Below are 21,614 nucleotides of genomic sequence, written 5' to 3' on the forward strand. Positions count from 1 at the left end.
ATCCATGGATTTTCTTCAGTATTGCGTAACTCATGTGCTGTTTGGAAAACATGGCTGCCTCTATCACCATGCATGATCGAAAGCAGTCTCAACGAAAGGTTTGTAAATAATATAAGTACTAATATTTAACTAATTTTATATGTTAAATTAGTTATTTGTTGCAACTCATCGTTATGAGGGCACAGTTCAATTTCACCCAACTAAGCAAGGCTTACAGTAATAGTAAGAAGAACTTTCGGCTTCGAACGTTGGGAGTCTTGGACAAGTTGGAGCTAAGTTACTGTAGGCCTAAGCTAGGCCTACTACACTACATGATCAGACTAAGTAAGTTATTCTAGGCCAGTATAAGTTATGCACAGACCTAGGCTTAGGCACCATATTCCCATGTACAACATCGGTGCAAATAACTTAAGTAAAAAGTAGGCTACCCACCTACCTATGCAGCGTAATGAAGGCTTAGGCATAGGCTGGTTCTTTCTTGACAACCATAGCAGCCGTTATTCGTGAAGGTAAGCCTCTGCCATGGGCTATGCAGATTATAATATCTGACATCAGAAGTGTGTGTATCCACCATGGTGGAAACAAACAGTAACCTGGCTAAACTATATGGTATAACATAAAGCTAGGCCTTTACAGAGTTCAGCTGCGGAAACACAATTTAACAATTTAATGAAAATTAACTTGTAGTTATTTTCATTTGGTACTGTATTGTTATTAGCTAAGGATTGTTAAACTTGCATCCCAGGGATGACACATCCTCAAATTAGTCAGCTCGGTAAAACATGTTTCCTTGAAGTCTGGCGAAAGAGTATGCGTTGCCACTGTTCCCGTTCTCTGCCAGTTATTATTACCCCTGCTGGGCACGTTGCCTTTGCGTAAAGAAACCAACGTGGATTGTACATAGTATCATGAAAAATGGTCAACTATATTACTTTACAGCAACAAATATGACTGTCAAGTTGTAATCATGAAAACATGATGTGAGGTTAAAATTCATGTAGGAATTTTTGGTGTTGAACATTGTGAGGGTGGGAGAGATGTCACTTTTCATATGAAGTAGTGCTATATAGGAATCTACAATTATCTTTATCCTTTCCTATATGATAGATCTAAGTGTTTTTATATTAACTAAGAAAATTGACTGTAAACAGTGTATGGATCTGTAAATAGATATGAGGGCTGGAGCTTTTAGTCATTCTCTCTTCAGGTACAAAAAAAGAAATCCGTAAGATACTTTCAAGAAAATAGTGAAAAGGAAGAATCAAACAGCATCCAAAAGTCTGAAGAACCTGGTGAAATAAAAAAAGTGAATCAAGTTGCAGAAAAAAATGCAGAAACAGATGATTCCAGAGATGACAGAAGAAAACGTTCAAAGGATCCATTTGAGGGGCCTGCGAAGGTTTCTCCTCAAAAGATGAAAAAATACTCCAGAGGAGAAAGAATGGGCAGAGTGAGTTTCATTCAACTTTGATTATTTTAAAAATGTAACATTGTTTTTGGGGGTAATATTTTCTGAGATGGATAACACATGTCCAAGATGGAAGACTTTGCTCTGCAAGCCCGGAAGCCCCCCCTCCCCCTCCTGCCCCTCCTTACCTCACACACCAACACACGTGTAATAGTTATTTAACTTTGTGACTGGTCAATACCATAATGTTTTCTATTATTTCTATTAAGTTGTCAAGTTTACTTAAATATCAGTTGATGAGATCTATGGATCAATGTGATATCTAATGATAAAATGATTCTCGGGTTAAAGGTTGGATTGCATGTAATGGTTAAACTCTGTTGATATGAACGTTTTATTCTTCAGAAGGTTAACAGTATTTATCTAATGTACAAAACTTCATCCAGAGTCACCCACAAAGAAGGAAGGTTTTTTCTTATCTGTTTTCTTACAGAACTTGGAAGGGCGAACTGCTCAACATAGGTTCAACCTTAAAAGATCAGAGCAAAGATATGAATTAGCAGCCAAACAAGCAGCGAGGGCTGAACTTCTCCTCCCAGAAGATGCAGGGCAAGTCTTAAGAATTCCCATCAGTATGTTAAAGCAGCACTCTTGTGCTTGAACAATAGTTATACCAAAGTTTATTGAATCTTCCTCAAAATGTTATTGCCATGGATCAAACTAAGACACACTCCTAGATGTCTTCCCTAATTTAAGGTTAAGGAGCCACTTAGTAATAATTCTATTCGAATCTCAACATATCGTAACACATATCGTAACATATAATCGTAACAGAAAAGACAAAACAAACAGTGTTTTACATAGTATTAATTAGTAACATGTCAATTGGGAATGTTCAAAGTTTCCCTTTTTGCTTCATTATATGAAACGATGAAAGGCAATCTAATCAACTGTATTTGTTAAGAACTTGAGCATAGATTAAGCGTAGAATAGCTATATTAAAGACGTTCAAAATTAACTAAAAAGCTGCTTGATTAATATATACAAGATATTGTGCTTAGTTGTTTTAAGAAGTGGAAGGTTAAATAACTGGGTGTGCAGGGTTCAAAAATACTTCTATAGTTTCTTGGTAATGGTGTATAAAGTATGATCATGTTTATACAAAGTTCTATAAACCTGTGATGACATAACAAAAGTTGTTTATTGCTGACTAAAATGTTGTGACTATCCTTTTATATCATGTTTATTCATTTTTGTTTTTTTCTTCAGATTTCTGGAGGTTGGTGAAGGTTCAGACACTTATGATGTCAGACAATCAGAAATCACAGAGTCTGTTGATATTGGAAGTGCTGCAAAGGTAACATTAGAATCCTACTGTGTAGAGTAACTAAAAGGCTAATGTTTATGATATACTTAATCTAAAGTTAAAAGATTTAAACTTAATTTGAAGATTTCAAGTCAACTGCTCTTATATCAAGATCAGTTTCAATCTTATAAATTTCAATATTTTGATGTTAATCATTTCCGTTTTCTTTAAACTTTTTTGCAGCGATTTGAATTAACTCTCAATCAGTTTGGGCCATATCGAATGGATTATACTCGTAATGGCAGATTTCTAGCCCTAGCAGGAAAAATGGGTCACCTGACAGCTTTTGACTGGGTCAGCAAACAACTCTTGTTTGAGATCAATGTGATGGAAACGATTACAGACGTCCAGTGAGTTTGGGTCAAAGGTCAAATTGAAAGTGTGATAACACAAGTTGGCAAGAAAGTTCATATTATTTGAGTTTCTTCCATGATTATAGTGATGACTTCAATTTTCCACTATTTTGATATTTGTGACCTAATTTGACTTTTTTTATCATCCTAGAAATTCCTCTTCTGAATTGTTCTTTCTTTGTTAGGCTAATCTTTTAATATTTGCATCGTCATAATTTTCTAAAGATCAATTTGTTGTCTTCACATTCTGTAAATTGACAGATAAATATTAATAATATGGTTCGAATCATTAAGTGATATTACAAGATTGATTTTTTCTAAGTCTTTCAAATCACTTTAATTAATATAATTTATAATTAAATTATTAAGTTAGGTCAGTTGTGTTGTGTGGTTTGTGATTTCCATAGCTAAGGAATATAGTGAAAACAAGACAACAGTATTGCAGACAATTAATTCCATTTTTGGTAAACAGTTTCTCTGATTTTTTTTTCCATCAGATGGTTACACGTAGAGACGATGATGGCTGTCGCACAGAAGAAATGGCTGTACATGTATGACAATACTGGAACAGAACTCCACTGTATCAAGTCAATGAGCAGTGTTCTACGAATGTCATTTTTACCGTATCATTTCCTATTGGCTGCAGCTGTAAGTCCTTCTCTGTCACCTGCAAACAGATCCATAATTTCATCAAAGCGTACTCCATTACTTTAACACAGTTTATGTCAATCAGAAACAAAACTTTTTACCTATTATAGATATAAAAATGTTAAAAAATAGCTGAATTTTTAAAGTTTATATGTATGGCTTATAGCCTAACATACTAGCGCTGACAAGTTCTTTTATCTCCTGTCTCCTGTTAAGACTTTCTTAAGAAATTCCATTATGTGGTGGGTGACAACCATTGAGGTATTTTACAAGTATGATGGATGCTTCTGTTGACTGGATATCTTTGGTGTATTATTAGCATAGTCCAGGTAGTGATTGGATTATAAAAAAGTAATAAATGAAAAGACTATCTTTTGATAATTATGTAATATAAGTACTGATGATACACTGTTGTTTGTTTAATATTATATTAGGAGATTAATCTTGTTTTTATTATGATTGTTTTCAGACTAATTATGGAGCCCTTCAATATTTAGATGTATCTATGGGTAAAATGGTATCTGAAATAAAGACCAAACAGGGCAGGTTGGATGTTATGGCACAGAATCCACAGAATGCTGTTATACACCTTGGTCATACGGATGGTGAGTATAACATTACTAAAGAATTTTATCATTATCAGTGATATATTATCATTAATATAAAATTGAATATGCATCGTTTTAATAAGAAGATATGATAATGGGGATTCTGATCCCATAAAGCTTAAGTTGAAGTGAATGTTTACTTTTCAAACAATTTCCCACAATATTTGTAAATATATTTTTCCTACATCTTTTGATTATACATTTCCTTTACATCCACCATTCATTGAATGTGCAAATAAGTTTTACAGCAGAAATGAATATGCAGTGTATCTTTATATTTGTTACTATTCACTGAAGTGCAATAACTATATTCATTAACTTCCACTGAATATTCAAAGTATGCTAATTTCTTGTAACAGGAAGAGTGACAATGTGGACACCAAACCAACATGAACCTGTGGTGAAGATGATGTGTCATAAGTCTGCTGTCCGTTCCGTGGCTGTTGACCCTAAAGGACGGTAAGAATTAATATCTGCAGATAATTAGTTAGTGTGTGGGAATTAATAAAAGACATTTACTTTTAGCAGATTGGAAGTCAATTGTGGTGGCCAAAATCCAACTAAACCAATTGTTATATACCTTGTAAAATCAGAACTGGTTAAAGGAAGGACTGTAAATACTAAAATTGACAATTTGCCTTTTTTTTTTGCTCAAATTGGAGAAGCAAATATTGATCAAAGAACTTTGAAAACATTTGAAAACATTGTATTTATTACAATTACATAAAAATCTGATTTTTTTAAAAATTTGAAAATCCACCCGGATGCTCACGTCAGATAACAAAAAGAGGATATGTGGGGAAATTTGGATTTATGTTAGCTAACTAGCCATGAGTGCATAACCACTTCATATTTTAAGCATACTGTCATAATATAAAACACATTGTTACAGTTAACTGCTGGCAGTACAATTTGTGTACATGTTGCATTCTTTCATTATTTGACAGATACATGGCTACATCTGGGATTGATAGAACCATTAAGATATACGATCTCAGGACATATAAACCTCTACAGTCCTATAGAGTGGCCCACGGAGCCAACGAACTTCGGTTCAGCCAAAGAGGGCTTCTTGCAGGAGCGTCTAATAATATTGTCGAGGTAAAAACATTTGGTTATCCCATTGACTTTACTTTTATATGTCCTTCAAGGCTTATCAATCTATCAGTTGTGCTGTTGACCCTCAGTGAGTAGACTGTCACCATATGTTAAATTATAAGCAAAAGTAGAAATAAGTAAATTGCAATATTTCTAAGAATGAATATGTTGGCTAGGAAATCAACACCAGCTTGTTCAAAAAGGTCTGATCAGTTTAATGTTTCCTAGCATTGCATAAATATTGCATCATATAATTACAAATATACAGAGTCAACTAGCATGTAAGACTACGAAAACCAGGAACTACAGCACACACATGTTTATGTGGAATTGTGAAATGGCATATTGTAGCAAGGACAAGTTAAATTGTAACAAGTTTGTCTTTTTGAAAGCTTCCATAACCAGGTTTTATTTTTATTCATTTTGCAGATCTTTAAAGATAGTTGCACCATTGCCCAGGATAAACCTTACATGGTTCATAGACTAAAGAATCCCATTTCAGATCTTGACTTTTGTCCATACGAAGATGTCTTAGGAATTGGCCATAGCAACGGATATTCCAGTTTGTTAGTTCCAGGTGAGTCTGAGGACATGTAATGAGATGAGTCCCTGCTCTGTCTCTGAAAAAAGATCTGAACAATGATATTATTCAAAGATGATATTCAAATTTACAAGATGAATATAATTAACTAATAGATAAAAATGATAGAGTATCATTGTAGGATAATGTTCTTCAAAATATTTCCCCAAACTCTATTGCTTGTTTTCTAATGGCTAACTGACTATTAGCTGTAATGTTCAGTATCAGTTATTTCTATTGGCTAATTGACTATTAGCTGTAATATCCAGTATCGGTTATTTCTATTGGCTAATTGACTATTAGCTGTAGTATCGGTTATTTCTATTGGCCAATTGACTATTAGCTGTAATGTCCAGTATGCCACTACCTTTGACTCATCCCTCTGTCTCTCTCATATTCCAGGGTCTGGTGAGCCTAATTTTGATGCTCTCGAGGTAAATCCATTCATGACCAAGAAACAGAGGAAAGAAGCGGAAGTTAAATCTCTTCTCGAAAAGGTAAGATCAAGGTCAATGTGACGTGCACAGTTTCATTTAGTTTCAGGAATCTAAGAGTTATGTGTAACATTGTCCAGATCAGATGAAGACATGATATATATGAGGTATTAACACTTATGCAGGCTAGAATCTACAGTCTTTCTCTGTCCTGATAGAGTCTGAAGGACTGCCCAGGAGGAATGGTGTAATGTGTCTTCTCAATCTCTTCACAAAGAAGATCTCTTTTTGATGAAAAGATGAAAAAAAGATGAAAGAAAGAAAGATAAAAGATGAAAGAAAGATAAAAAGGCGGCAGTTTTGTTTTGTTTTCTTACATTTTGAACGAAATGCAGGAAGTTTTGCTTGTTTATTAGCAGTTGGGACTAAATGCAGATTTTAACAGACCTGTACTGTAATTTAAGGTAGTTTGCTATCATGTCAGATATCTGCTTGGTACTGTCAAGTTCTGTGAATGACCAAATCTGAAAGTAAGTTGGCGTGTCATTTCGATCAAATCTATGTTCAAATCCATTTTTTTCCTCCTCAGATTCAGCCAGAGCTTATTACTCTTGATCCTAACAAGATTGGAGAGGTTGATCATGTGACCTTCCAGCAAAGAGAAGAAGATCGAAGAGTACTCTTTGTGAGTTTATTTTATCTGTTATATTTATTTTCATCTTAGTTTCATTCATGTGTTCAATACAGATTGTTGCAACTCTTTGGTTACGACAAGTATCTGACTTTTAAATTTGAACCAAATAGGAAGAAGAAAGTTATTTAAAGGATCAGTGTAGCCACAAAAATAATTTTGATGTGATGTTGATAGTTGTTGTTATTCCATGTAGGTACTGCTGTCAGCCCATATAGAGAAATGACCCTTGAAACACAAGGCTCATCAACTGAAGTGACTGGACTTTGTAGTCTAACACACACCAGTTGGTCAGCTCCTCAGAAGCAAAACAGCTCAAAAACAAGAAAGAGCAAGACTGATGGCCTCAAATAACATGTTTACTTGAAATGATAAATTAATCAAGGACAATGGTAAAAAGAGGTTTAAAAAAATTCAAATCTTTGGGTGTGCTTAGTGACCAACTTTATCTTGGAATTGAACAGATTGTACTGTCAGTTTAATTTATATCCGGGGGGGGGGGGGAGTGGAGGGGAAGGTGAGAGGGGATGGTTACTACAGATGCATATAGAGTAGACATGAGAGGCATCATAATTTATTCAATATAAGGTGGATAAATAATTCTGCTTAGACTGATGATTGAATGGGTTCATATCTCTCGTGTTTACAGGGTGACCTACCTAAACAGACGTTCAAACCAAGATTTAGAATGAAAGGAAAGAGCAAATCTGGAAGAAAAGAAAACAGAAAACAGATAATGTTTGAAGCAGACAAGAGGGTAAGTTATATTCCAAAATATTTTAATGAGATGCCAGAAAAATATATTCATTAATGACATTATAAATGTTGAGTACTTGAAAAGGTATGTATCTTTGTCAAATAAATATCAACATCATTCTCTCATGTTTGGGTCTCAATGGATGCACATGGCATACATCAAACCTACAGCATACTCTAATCCTTGACTGCTTTTAAACCCATGCACCCTCCCTCCATGGACCCTTCTCCCTCCATGGACCCTTCTCCCTCCATGGACCTTCTCCCTCTGTTACACATATGTGTGTAGTTTAGTAATACTTCTGTACTAAACGTTTGCCATGACATTGACCTTTGGATTCAGGGGCGTAAGTGCGACTTCTGTTTTTAGGGGCGACCAATGCTATTCTAGGGGGAGCAGCATAACCTATTATCTAAAATATTAAAAGCAAAGTTTTTCTTACAATGTTGTTTTTGATGGGGCAGGGGGCGGGTTGGGGTGACATAGGTTCTGGTACACCTTGGCTTAACCACTTTTAGATTACTAACTATGATCTCCAATTGGGAATCAATGCTGTGGGTGTGTGTGTGCGTAATATGTAGTCTGTCTAGCTTAAAACTGAATCCAGAGTGATCGTGATTTTGTCTCAATTGGTTCTTGTTAACAGGAAGAAGCAAAGAAATCTGTTGAAGTCAAAGAAGACGAAAAGAGGAGGATGGTGGAGAAAGAGGAGAAAGATAATCAAGAAACAGAGTTTGTGTCTGCCCTGGATAGATTCAAGAAAGACAAGTCATGACAGCTATCAGTCTGTGGGTAGTCACACAGTCTATGGGCCTGTGGATAGTCACAGAGTCTATGGGCCTGTGGGTAGTCACAGGAGTCTGTGGGTAGTCACACAGTCTATGGGCCTGTGGGTAGTCACGCTGTCTATTGGCCTGTGGGTAGTCACACAGTCTATGGGCCTGTGGGTAGTCACAGAGTCTGTGGGTAGTCACAGAGTCTGTGGGAAATCACTCCTGGTGACCCGCTATGGAATACCCGTGGCTGGATGTCAAACTCAACCTTACTTTGTTGTGACAAAGTAAAGCTTTGCGGATCCGGTGAAAAACTGCAATTTACATGTTGATGAAAGTTCAGGAGCAATGGTGACCTTATGTCTATCCGATTTGGCTCCAAGGGGAGAAGCATTCTCAAAGACCTGCGAAAAATGGAAGTCAACTCAGGGGAAGATCCTCTGACAAATATTTAAATGCATCGATACATCACTTTTCTGGAATGGAACACTTATCTAGCTTACAGCAGTATACTTGACGATTCCAAGGAGTTTGATCAAACTTATCTGAGTTTTTATGTGATTATTTTGTTTTGTAGGCCTATTTCTCAATCATTTCTTATACCAGACCCTCAAACTTGTGAGCAGTTAACACTAATTGTTTGGCCATAGAATTAAAATATATCCATAATTTCTTCATGAATTATGTTTTAGGGAAACGGTGAGAAACAAATGGGTAACAGCTTTGGTTGCATGCTGGACTACAAGATAACCTTTATAACTTAGGCCTGTATTTATAGCATGTCCTAGCTCAATGCAAAATTGTATAATCTATCTGGATGCTCCTTGGCCTGGTTGAGGGGGATGCAGTGGTGTATAAGAAGTTGTAGGCTGGTATTTACTGTGGCGGTATTCAAATGAGTCACTTAACCTCTCTATCTTGTAACAAATTCTGTTGTTTTGTTACTTTGGGAAAATGGATATTTCAAATCCTGACTTGTTTCAACACTGCTGTATTTAGTGGAAAGGAGATGTATTTGACATTATTAACAAATTATAAATGAGTTGTGACTTTTGCGTAAGTAACGTACAAGTTAGAGTCAAATCAAGTCCAAAACAACAAAAATACCAAAATCAATGCATTTTTAGCATTAGATATTTATTAATAATTTTGCAGAAATATACAGAAACAATTTGTCATGATGCACCACTGTTATATAAATATGATTAAACATTATAAACATCTATACCTGGATCTGTTATCAGCAATTATCCTGTCCTTGATTTGCTTTACAAATATCCAGGCTTTGGGTGATGACCATGTGAAATGTAATCGATTACAAGTACTTCAAATGTTATGATAAGGATTGTGATTACAGCTAAAAATCGAAGTAATCGATTATGATTACATGGACATGAAATCGTGATTACACTCATGATTACATTTTAGGATTAAATGAATTTTCAGGCTGTTTGAGAAGGGTGCACTTTCTTGCTGATCATTTTAATCAACAATGACGAAAGCTTGGGATTATAATCTCAATTGGCAAGGAATCACAATAAGCCCACTGGCTTATTTCTGGTTTAGATATTCTTTTGTTTGGGTTAAATGACACTCTAACATCATAGCTTCTCAAATCAAGACCTCTTGTCCCATGTGCTTAATGTCATTCAAATCTGCACCTCTATTATTTTAGCAATATTTCATTGATACTTAAGTTATCATCATAAAGTACTCAAGATAACGATTACTTTGCCAAAGCAATCGAATACGATTTCTTTGCATTTTGATCAAAAGTAATCTGTTATGATTATTTCAAAATATATAATGGATTACGATTATTGATTGTGCTTACGATTATTGAAAGATTATTGAAAGCTGCAAATATCATTGCTAGAGGTGAAGTATATTGAGGCATGAAGACAGCAGCTGTGTGCTTCTAATGATGATTTCTGAGTGCTGCAGCAAAATTACTTGAAAAACTGCGGAAGTTCACAAATGGTAAATTGTTCCTAGAAACACCAAGAAGCTACTCTAGTAGAAGCAGTAATCCTGGACACAAACTTGTTTTTTTCCTTTTATACATGAGGCAGAAGTATGCCCAACCACCAGCTTTGTCTTATTGAAACAGCAACTACAAAGGCAACTTGGTTCCAATGTGGAGATATCATGGCTTAAAGCAGCTTTTTTTGTTGATTTTGGTCAATTCCTTAGTGCTATTTTACACTAAAAAGTATCATCAATTGTGGTGATTAAATTGAGTAAACATCCAAATTTGTTAAATTTTCATGTAGTTCTTAACATTGTTTTTACTATGCTACCATGAAAAGTGTCCAGGCGACAAAATATTGAGACTTAAATTTTTGTGTTTTAATTACAGACTCTTTAACCTTCCTTTGGTTGACAGTTCAAGGTAGATTAACTTAGTGTGCCCAATTGCAATCTTATTTTGAATAATGCTCCATAGATTTGTTAAATTGTCGACCATATTCAAAAAGCTGCCTTAAATAATCATGTCAGTGGCTGCTTTCTTGTCAATGTGCTGTGTTAAGTTTTATTTGAATTTTCATTTTGATTATGAAATTGTATATCTTAGAAATGGTGATAAAAGCTGGTGATGATAATACTTGACTACTCTTACAGTAAATACCACTTCCACCCTATTGTCAAAGTGGATGATGTTTTCTGATAAAGAATAAGAGTAATATTAACTGAAGAATTATGACTTTCAAATTCATATAAATAGAAGATCAAACTACAGCAATACAGCCAGTGAAATATCTGCCGAGAAAATACCTGAGAAAATGTATCACATTCCACCAAGACATTGCCAAACTGGGTGAACAAACATAATATTAACTTACAACTATACAACCAAATTACTATATGCACGTACAGCATTGCTGGGTAGGTCATTAAAAGAAGGGTTTATCTTTAATTAGCATTCTTGTAATAGCCTACCATGGTACCATATTAGGAAATCCAGCCTAAGGTTACAAGGATGTATTACCATAGATTTCACTTTGACAACCAGTCAGTTCCTTTTCCATTTGCATGGTGTAGTTGATATATATCAACTATTGAAAACAAGACCGGTTCTATGCATTACCTCTTTAATAGAGGTACCAGGATTTATTCATTCCCATAAATTAAAAGTACCAATCCACAGAAAAGAAAATGTAAGGTTATATACAGCACTCAACATTGCAGTAGTTTAAACATAGCAGTTTTAGACAAACACCAATAAGATGTTTATAAATCATTAAAAATCTGTTAATACAATTGCATTTGAGAACCATCAATCCCTCTACCAAAACAGAGCAAACATGAATTACTTGTAAAACAGGTTAGGTTGAGTCATGCCTTAATGAATCACATTCCATTTGATAAATTATGCAAAATATCAAAATAATTAGAGAATTAAAACGAGAACTGTTCAAAATGTGCCTGAGCAACAAATGTTAATTCATTAATTACTCACTCATTAAACCTTCATTTGTCGATAAATAAATAGAGATGTCTTAGTTTTGTAGGTTGCAGTCTCACTTTGATACATTCATGGTAGGTTTGGTTAAAATTGAAGAAAAAACTCAAACTGGTGAAGAGAGTATTGCCATTCTCTGTTGAACAGGAACCTTTAGCAAAACTATAATTTTTACCCTAAAGTTTCTGTTGGTAACAGCACCGATCAAATGGGATTAAAATGTATAATTGTGGAATAAATTTAAAGTACCCAGTTTCTTCACAAGTTGATAGAAATGTTATCAATAATTATTGTAGTATGAACCTGTTAAGCGATGCCCACACATACATCTAAACAACATCACTGAGTACAACAAGAAATCAATTCCTTGACAATAGCCATTTTGTTTGCACCACCTTTAAACTAACAGCATTTACATCATGCCCCTAAGACACTTAGATCTCAACTCAAAAGGTGTCATAAAATAAAGGTACTAAAAAGAAGTGTTATTCACAAATATTTAAGATTATAAACATTGATCACTATTTGTTGCTCTTTGTATTGCAGAAGATTTCATGGTATATATACATAAAGATGTCAAAATTTAACTGAGTTAATAGCTTAATTTATCTGTACAACCATGCTATTGCAAGCAGATCTAAAACAAGTAAAAGGCATTCATTTGTTGGTTTTATTGTTGAATAACATCATGTAGAACCTATGTACTCCAGCATCCACAGATTACATATTATACAGCTAAATACCAGTAGTATAGCGTCAAGGTGTACCCTCATAACAGAACCAGCAAAGCACCTATATTAATACAATGTTAACAAGAACAACATCAACAGAGTGCCTGTAGTCAACATCAACAGAGTAACTGTTGTCAACATCAACAAAAAGCAGCTGTCATACAGTACCACCAGAGAACATCAACAAGACCCTAGGTGTATATCTTAACAGAGTGCCTGTAGTCAATATCAACAGTGTACTTGTAGTCAACATCAACAAAGAACAGATGTAATACAGTATCACCAGAGAACATTAACAAGACCCTAGGTGTATACAGCATCAACAGTGTACTTGTAGTCAACATCTGTAATACAGCATCAAGATGATTAATTTTTATGCAGCATAATTTAGAACCTCATCCACCACCACCAGCAGCAGTACAGTAATTATACTAAAGCAGATTACTTAACAGAACCAGTTATTCCTCTTTTGGAGCCTCTGTAGATATGCCAGCCTCTGTGCTTAATTCCTCCACAGGACTGGATGCGATACTCTTGTGGATGTTATCTCTCGTTTCCTGCTCCATTTTCTGATGATTATAAGAGAAGATCTCATAAATATTCGGTAGGGGTGGGGGAAGACACCATGACATGGTTTCAGTATGGAACCACCCAGATAGGGTCCAAGGGTAACCTATCCCTCTCCCCCACTCTACCCTCTTACTTTCCAGAGAACAATCGGGCATGAACAGTCACCATGTGATAATTAACAAAGGAAAGGAGACCAGAGAGTAAAATGTGGCGAGTAATTAATTTTCTTAATTAATGTTTTACCTTCAAAGCCTGTCTTCTCTTGTATTCTAGCTTGGCCAGTTCCGTCTGTACCCAGTATGGTGTGTCAGGAATAGCTATGGATATACCTAGTTTAAGAGCCAGGATAATGTGCTAGGAGATAAACCAAGAAAAGACCAAATGTTTACACCTTAGTGTAGAAAAGTCTATTGATGTTTCAACTAAAACAATTTCAATAAAGAAATTACTGTCATGCTGAGATGGGACGCAACCAGGCAGGCCTTGAGGAGCAACTAGGCATGACTTGAGGAGCAACTAGGCAGGCGTTGAGGGCAAAGAGAGGCTGAACCAAATCACTCTTAGATAATCTAAGATAGTGAGATGTCCACTACATAATAAATGATTTAGAGATGAGTGTAAATACCATCAGATGGCTTTTGTTTCTTTATGTTCCTTTGACCTCTTGACATACTATGTAGATAAGATTTATTATTGTAAGTGAATTCTCATCACCCCATCAATACAAAATTTCTGTATTACTCTTTTAACTTATTTTGTGTATATATTACTGATTGTGGTATAAAGTGATGCTCCATTTGGCCAATTTATGTGTGTTCCTCTGGTCTATATCTAGATTACTTATTGTGGTGGGTGAACGCTTCCAACGCCATTTGGGAAATCTGTTTGTTTCACTCTGACCTCTAATGTGTATAGATCATTGTAAAAAAATACTCCCCTACCCTACGCCCAGTTTGGGAAAGCTTAGCACACTCACTCGGCTGGTTTAATTACAGTGTCATAATTATTGCATTAACATTATCCTGCTTTGTTACCACAGATAGCATGCCAAACAAACTGTTGTGGAGTAGAATATTATATGTACAAGGTGAAAACCTTACAATATAAGCTCACCTCCAACAAAGCAACAATAAGGAAAATACCAACAGCCGTGTACATTGGGAAGACATCCTGAAGTTGACCTGAGATACCAAGCAACGCACAGTTAACAGACACACCCAGCATACCTATCACCTCCATGGCATACTGTAACAGAAATGAAACTATGACGATAGGAATCTACACAGGTGAGCAATAATTTACTACTCGTGAGAATAACAGCAGATTCAGTTAGGAATAAGAGGTGTATTGACTTATGAGGGATGCAAGATATAAAAGTATAGTGAACCACCAAGCTACAGTACTTAACATTTAGAACTAATAAATAAAGAATTGTTTATCAAATATTGTTTATGATTATTGGAATGCATGACACTAGATACATCTAGGATAAATACCCTTCCCACCCTCCCCCAATCCCCCATATATTCTAAATGTGGTCCATGAAAGATTGCCTTTGCTCTCAACTTTTCTTCTGTAACATTGAGTAGTATCAATATTGTAACTTTTTTTTGGAACAAGTACTGTGAATAAATTCAGGTAAAAGACTCCATTTACACTGCCCCAATGCATCCGATATAAACACATGTGGTCCTAGAAATTGGTCTGTTCTTCCAAAGGGTGTCTTACGGTTGTTTCTTCTTTTACAAAGCAATTATGTTAAGTTCAGAATGAATATTCATAAGTAATTTGCATTCATAACTTCAAGAAATAAGTAAAGTTCTTAAATTTTACAACTATTATATGCCACATATACCTGCCAGGATCCAATATTTTGTACATGCTGTCCAAATGGCCTCTGTTTGTTTGTGCAAAGCTTGAAGGCGTCACTTCTGATCTCAATGACATTATTTACAAGTGCCCAGAATGCAGCCAATGGGAACGCAGAAGAAAATAATGTCACATATCCAAACTGAATGAACATCTCAAGGAAGTCGTTAAAGGTATCCTGAGAAAAGAAAAAAAGACGTCGATCTTAATCTCATTGCACAATTCATTGATAGAGTGACACATAAACAATAACAGGAGTTTTAGTGTTTAATACCCAATGGGTAGATTAATTAAAAGTACATATCTGCTTCTTCCCATCCCCCCCCCCGGCTCCCTGCCCAGCCCCTGCCGGCACAGTAAAAATTTGGTCTTGAAATTACTCACTTCATAACGTTCCATCTTGCTTTCAACCTCAGCCTGGCTGATGGTGTATTTCTTAGACGCACCATCGGCTTCATCTGTTTGTTCATGTGTCCCCTCAGATACACCCTCCGGTGACCCCTCAGATACACCCTCCCGTGACCCCTCAGTTGACCCCTCTGCCGCACCTTCCTTTTTTCTAGCTTCCTTGACTTCATGTTCTGCGACTTTGAATGCCAGTTTGTAGACTTTCAATTTTTCTTTGATGTAAGGAATCACAGTCTCTGTGATGTTCCCAATCACGTGTTTGGTGATGAAAAGAGTCGCTATTGTCTGTGAATACAAGAAATAAATCAGTCAAACATTAGCTGCTGAATCATGAACAGCTAACTGAAATACATTGATGGAGACAAATGGGTTGTGCTGGGGGGGAGGGGGGAGGGTGTCAACCCTGAATTTGAATTACAAAAGTCTTCTTTTCTTTTTGCTCTCTTTCCCAAATGAGACCTTTGCTAACTTCTCAACTGTAAGCTGAAAATAAGGCAATCAAAACTACTAGCAATCTGTACAATTTCTGTACTTTTACTAATTATTTATAGAGTAATGGAGGGGTGTAGTGAGTGGTGGTAGGAGGCAATTCAGTTCCCACATGGGTGCGTATGAATATTATCTGATCCAAACATTGCTTACCGCCTTAAGTCTGCCAAAGTCTTGCAGGTAGAAAGCGACATACGTGACAGACATAAAGTGGTTAATGAACTGGACCTGTGGAGGAACGAGTGTGAAAGAAAAGGGCTCATTGTATAAATGATTTCATGTCTTTACAATTTAACTTCATGCTAACACACAAGCTGTTGAATATGCAATAGTCATGCAATGTTTTATTTGTCATGTTAATCAGTTTCCTCTGTCATTTACTATGATAACCGTGGTACTGGTTGCTAAGGAAACACAAGGCTTTGGTAGTTTCTCATTTACTGTAAAGCATTTACAAAGTTAACTGGTCAATGTGAGTAGGAGGTGGTAGGTGATATTTTATATTATATTACAAAAAGAGTGAAACTTACAAATATGAGCTTAGCAATCAGATGATTCTCATAGCTCGATTGCAGTCGATAATTTTCTTTATTGTTCAACCAAACTGCTATTTTCTTGTAGATGGTTTCACTGATGATTGTAGTTATGGCAAGGATGAACTTTGGTATGTACGCTAACGGTCTAAGAAGAGAAAAAGAAGAAATTGTGATTAAAGCTCCATCAGGGCTTAAAAATAATGACATCCATGTCTTCATTATTGGGCTATTAATAGAAGAAAATTCCTGACAAAGGTAGATTCATAATGTCTCAGATCAACGACCAATTTATCAATCAGTCAAATATCTGAGCAACATAATGATAATCAAACATTCTTTGAGAGTGCCCAACATTCCCTCTCAAAATACGAAACTGTAAGTAAGGGTAATAGTGCACTTAAAAGCTTGAGCTTACATAGGATCCTTCATCACATTAACCAGACTCAAGTCACTTAGACAATAGGAAAACAAAAACATAGAATGTTAAAAAATATATGTGAGCTAAAGCTAGGAAAACAGCCTACAAAACTCCAAACATCTGTACACCCAAACATCACAGACCAGATTCAGACTTAGATCAGATATTTTAGACCATGTGTTAATGTCAGACCAAATATCCCAGTCCAAATTCACATTTAGACCAAATCTTTCAGACGAAGTCTCATACCTAGGGCAGAGATCTCAAAGAGGAAAATAAAAATAAATATAGTCCTCAACATCTTCTTTGCAAACCTACAATTCACATCTTTTTGCTTCTCTGTTATTAGGTAAAAACCTAAAAAGTTGATTTTTATGGCAATATGTGATATATAAGTAAACATCACTTTAGGTGTACAACAATTAACAACAAAAAACACTCACTTTGGATAAAATCCTTCACTGATCTGTTCATTGACCCATTCCTGTAACTCAAAGATCCCAAACGCTATTAGAAAGGTAGTGCACATACAGAGTAAGATGACTGGAACAGTCACAAAATACCGGAATAGGTTCCTCTTCCAGGCTGGATAGAAAGGCTCCATCCTACCAGAGACTGGACTTACTTGAGGGATTCCCTACACAAGACAGAAAATCAGAACTTTGATAGGATGCAAAGTACACAAGAATTTAAAATCTAATGGATATTATCGACAACCACAATGTTTCAATTTCAGTGAGATTACTGATATGTGGTGTCCATTAACATCAAACTTATTAATACACATTTACTGTAGGCATGTTCATTGTTCTTAATATGCTAACTCTCACTGTGAGTACATACCAAGTACATAACCCACTGAAGCAGTCTAAGGGTTCGTTGCCCTAAATTTAACATCAACATAAATTTTGTAAAACAAATTCTTTTAATCTTTGTGCAATACATAAATATGTGACATTAATTTAAATGAGTTGAAATGTGTAAAAATTTTAAGACAAGGAAAAGCACTTTTCAGTGCATGAATAAACTTCACTGATACGAATAGTCTCAGCTACGAAACTGAAAAATAAACACACACATAAAATAACATAAATGAAACTAATGGGGAAAACCCTACATACGTAATACATTGGCCTGGGATCTTCTAATAACTCGTGTTTAACATCAAGAGTTCCCCAATGAAACGCCAGCTCAGCACTCCTTCTTTTCCAAGTCTCCAAGAACAGTGAGGCCCAAATTATGTTAAATATGGTAAAAAAGATAAAACTCCAGTCTTGGATAGTCTAAAGGAGGAGAGAACCCAGACATAGTTAGTTGATTATGTTTATTTCCTCTGCTTGTGATTCAAAGGTATTCTTATAATTAGTCGGATCAATTTGAAGCTATGGGCACTTAATTTAAAATCAAACTCAAGATTGAAATGAAAACTGTTATTACTGTATTACAGAACACAACTATTTGGTAATTTTATAATGCAACTATGCATTAAATAAAACAAAGCTAACATGAGGAGTAATATGAGGGGCTAAAATGAGGAGTAATGAGGGGCTAAAATGAGGATTAATGAGGGGCTAACATGAGGATTAATATCTTCTGTATTAGTCTTAGGAACATACAAAGGGATATTGTATAATGAAGGCTAAAAAGATTATTATCTCACAGCCTTTAATTCAGAAACACAATTAATGTGACTGTAATGATATAAGGTCAAAGGTCATTAGAGAATATGCAATCCACACAACTTCTACCTGATAATAATAAAAGAAAGCATTTGTATATCCATTCGTTTTGAATGCCACCCTTTTTGATAACAATAAACATGATGAATTTTATGTTATCATCAACAATAGAAAAAACTTCACTATTCAATGGTCAGTTAACACTCGTTGGCATCATCTTGTGAATTCCGAGGTTAGTTAAAATATAAATGTGAAGTAGCAATTTCATTGTTGTGTATGAGCACTCATGACTTAAGGAAATTCATTATTAGGGTTAGGATTGAACCAATACACTGAAGAGCTCTGTTTCACTATCATGTATTTATTTTGTATCCAACACAAAGGATATTATTAATACAGAACTTGTACAATTATATCAAGTCTGTATTGAAGTTGGTTTCATCATGCAGCTGTTTAATCACAGTGTTTTTTACTACAAAGCACTGAGATTGTAACATAGTCCTCTATTTTAAGCGTATGAACCAAATGGAGTCAATAAATCAATATTTTTTAATATATTCTCCATTACTCACAATGAAACTTTACTAATGAATTGTATTGCTTGGGATTTTTGCCTTTAACTGTTATCATAAATTTATGAACCAATGCAAATGTTGAATTTGAAAGCAAATATGAGTTACTCACAGCATTAGATGAGTAGAAAGTCACAAACAACCCGAGTACAGCAGGAAATATCAGCCATTTTGTGTAGTGACCCAAGTAAGCAAAATATATGGACACCTTGATACCAAAATAGTGAGCAATGTCATCTGTGAAAAGGCAGTTTAAATATTATAAGAAAGAGGCAGGGATGGTTCAAAAAATAGAGACATGAGACCAAAATGATGAATATATAAAAGTTGAGAGACTGACAATTTCATCCTGACAGGAATCTTCATCAGAGGCTATTAAACTGAGATGAAGAGATACAAAACATGACATCATCAAGTCATGAATATTCACAATACAGTATATGTCAAAATTACTGTACCTAATGGTTGTCTGGATAAGGGAGCATGCACCCAAGATTTCTCAAGTTTCTTCAAAGCTTCCTTATCATGAAGAGGCAAGAGTGCTGAGATGATCCGTTTAGATAACAGTTTAGGAACTAGAAGAGAAGAGAGAGAGAGGAAGAAATAAACTCCAAATCTATAAATGGAGAGATTTGTGTCAAATGTGAAAGATAAAAAACCTTGACAGTGGAGGCAAAATTATCTTTTTGTAAACAGGATCAATGCTTACAAATGGTAACGTTAAAATAGGAATTTGGAATACAAGAATGGCTAAGAGGATCTAGCATTTTATGCAGGTGAAATTTTCCAAGTAAATGGAAACAGTTTCTGTTAATTCTCCCATGAAATGTTACAACAGCTTGGAGCAACTATTAGAAACACTTTCCCCAAGCAGAGCATGCAAGGAAAATTATGGTCAAATTTTATAAAAATTGTAGAATTTGTTTGTCCCCCGACTTTATTCCACTTATGTTATATAACATAATAAAGCCAGCATGTAAAATGGTTTAATTAAATTCCTATTGCTAAATATTCATTAATGGCTATCAAACATTAAAAACTGTTCACGTTTGCTAAATATATGAAGAAATAAATGAGAAGCTTGTACATTTTATTGTTGAAACTTACATATGGGTTGTCCTTCTAGCAACTTGAACTTTTCAAAAGTTTCACTCTGTGTTGCTCTGATGTTTTGCAGTAGGTAGTGTAAGATGGACTGACGTTCCTAAATATAGAAAAGAATTTCACGACAAACTTCAGATTGTGTATCAAAAAAATTATCAAACAGTACATAATATCTGAATTGCTCAATAATTAATTATAGCTTAGTCATCGCATCAGGGATCATGACATTAAGCGTACACATCACATGGAATCACATGTATTTTATGTAACAACCTAAGACACTTGTGGCTCACAAGTTATTATGTAGCTTCGAGATTTTTCTAGCACCTCTAATTTTACCTGAGATATAAAGAATGTATCTTCATCTTCGATTCCTTGAAACATGACCTTTTCAGCGGTGCTAAACTCCATCAGCCCACCTCCGTATTCTTCCTTCACAGCTTTACTGATACCCATGGCCTCTGCACCTCTCATTAGGCTGTGGAGGAGAAGTACCAGCATGATTAAACATATATATGTGGTAACAATTATGAGCTTACCTGTCTCCCCACGACCTCAGCACTCCCTGACTACCGTGCCTGAGTGAACTGGTAACCTGTCTAGCACTGTACGATCTCTACTATAGGTCACTTCCCGTCAAAGCCCCTCCTTCTCATTCTACCACCCACATATCATAGTAGTATCAGAATCACACCAATATTTGAGAGATGTTGAAAGTTAGTACTTCTCAGTATAAAAGCTAACTTTGTCAGCAGAAGTCTTATGCAACAACAGCAGTCTGATGCTGTTATTGTCACGGTAACCAAATTATAGAAATGTATTACTAGGGAACAGTTTCACAACAGCATGTCTTTGAGAACATGCTCTTCTATGTACCTTAATTGACTCTGGACCCCAGGGCTATAGCCCCACCTGACAACCCCCCCCCCCAAGGCCCTTCTCATTGGGCCTGGTTGACATTGCAATGTTCTATAACACATGAGTTACAGACCAACAATTCAATGTATAAGTCTCTCTCTGATAACTTTAAAGTTTTATTCAAGACTCTCTTTATGATTT

General features: G+C 35.4%; 3 protein-coding genes across 6 annotated transcripts in view; 2 read left to right on the top strand and 1 right to left on the bottom strand.

Moving 5' to 3' along the window:
* LOC139958621 (WD repeat-containing protein 46-like) lies at nt 1–11,233 on the top strand. Its single transcript, XM_071955825.1, has 14 exons — nt 1–98; nt 1,208–1,450; nt 1,902–2,017; nt 2,678–2,765; nt 2,958–3,124; nt 3,625–3,775; nt 4,245–4,380; nt 4,743–4,842; nt 5,331–5,484; nt 5,911–6,058; nt 6,464–6,558; nt 7,085–7,180; nt 7,836–7,943; nt 8,590–11,233. The coding sequence occupies exons 1-14, from the start codon at nt 33–35 to the stop codon at nt 8,716–8,718; spliced, it is 1,797 nt and encodes a 598-aa protein (XP_071811926.1). The 5' UTR covers nt 1–32; the 3' UTR covers nt 8,719–11,233.
* LOC139958618 (anoctamin-8-like) overlaps nt 10,840–21,614 on the bottom strand; it is a 17,245-nt gene continuing 6,470 nt past the window's right edge. For all 4 annotated transcript variants that reach the window (XM_071955819.1, XM_071955820.1, XM_071955821.1 and 1 more), the window contains exons 4-16: nt 20,895–21,033; nt 20,559–20,655; nt 19,910–20,026; nt 19,564–19,688; nt 18,322–18,483; nt 17,644–17,837; nt 16,777–16,927; nt 16,400–16,474; nt 15,734–16,042; nt 15,336–15,527; nt 14,594–14,725; nt 13,724–13,834; nt 10,840–13,479 (exon numbers count right to left, since the gene is read on the bottom strand). In XM_071955819.1, the coding sequence (XP_071811920.1) occupies nt 13,369–13,479; nt 13,724–13,834; nt 14,594–14,725; nt 15,336–15,527; nt 15,734–16,042; nt 16,400–16,474; nt 16,777–16,927; nt 17,644–17,837; nt 18,322–18,483; nt 19,564–19,688; nt 19,910–20,026; nt 20,559–20,655; nt 20,895–21,033 (1,915 nt within the window). In that variant the 3' untranslated portion in view covers nt 10,840–13,368. The remainder of the gene's footprint in view (nt 13,480–13,723; nt 13,835–14,593; nt 14,726–15,335; nt 15,528–15,733; nt 16,043–16,399; nt 16,475–16,776; nt 16,928–17,643; nt 17,838–18,321; nt 18,484–19,563; nt 19,689–19,909; nt 20,027–20,558; nt 20,656–20,894; nt 21,034–21,614) is intronic.
* Nucleotides 14,744–21,614, top strand: part of LOC139958619 (beta-galactosidase-like) — a 28,370-nt gene continuing 21,499 nt past the window's right edge. The window contains exon 1 of the mRNA XM_071955824.1: nt 14,744–14,766. The gene's annotated coding sequence lies outside the window, so the exon portion shown is untranslated. The remainder of the gene's footprint in view (nt 14,767–21,614) is intronic.

This window comes from Apostichopus japonicus, chromosome 18, assembly GCF_037975245.1.
Source record: "Apostichopus japonicus isolate 1M-3 chromosome 18, ASM3797524v1, whole genome shotgun sequence".
Lineage (NCBI taxonomy): Eukaryota > Metazoa > Echinodermata > Holothuroidea > Aspidochirotida > Stichopodidae > Apostichopus > Apostichopus japonicus.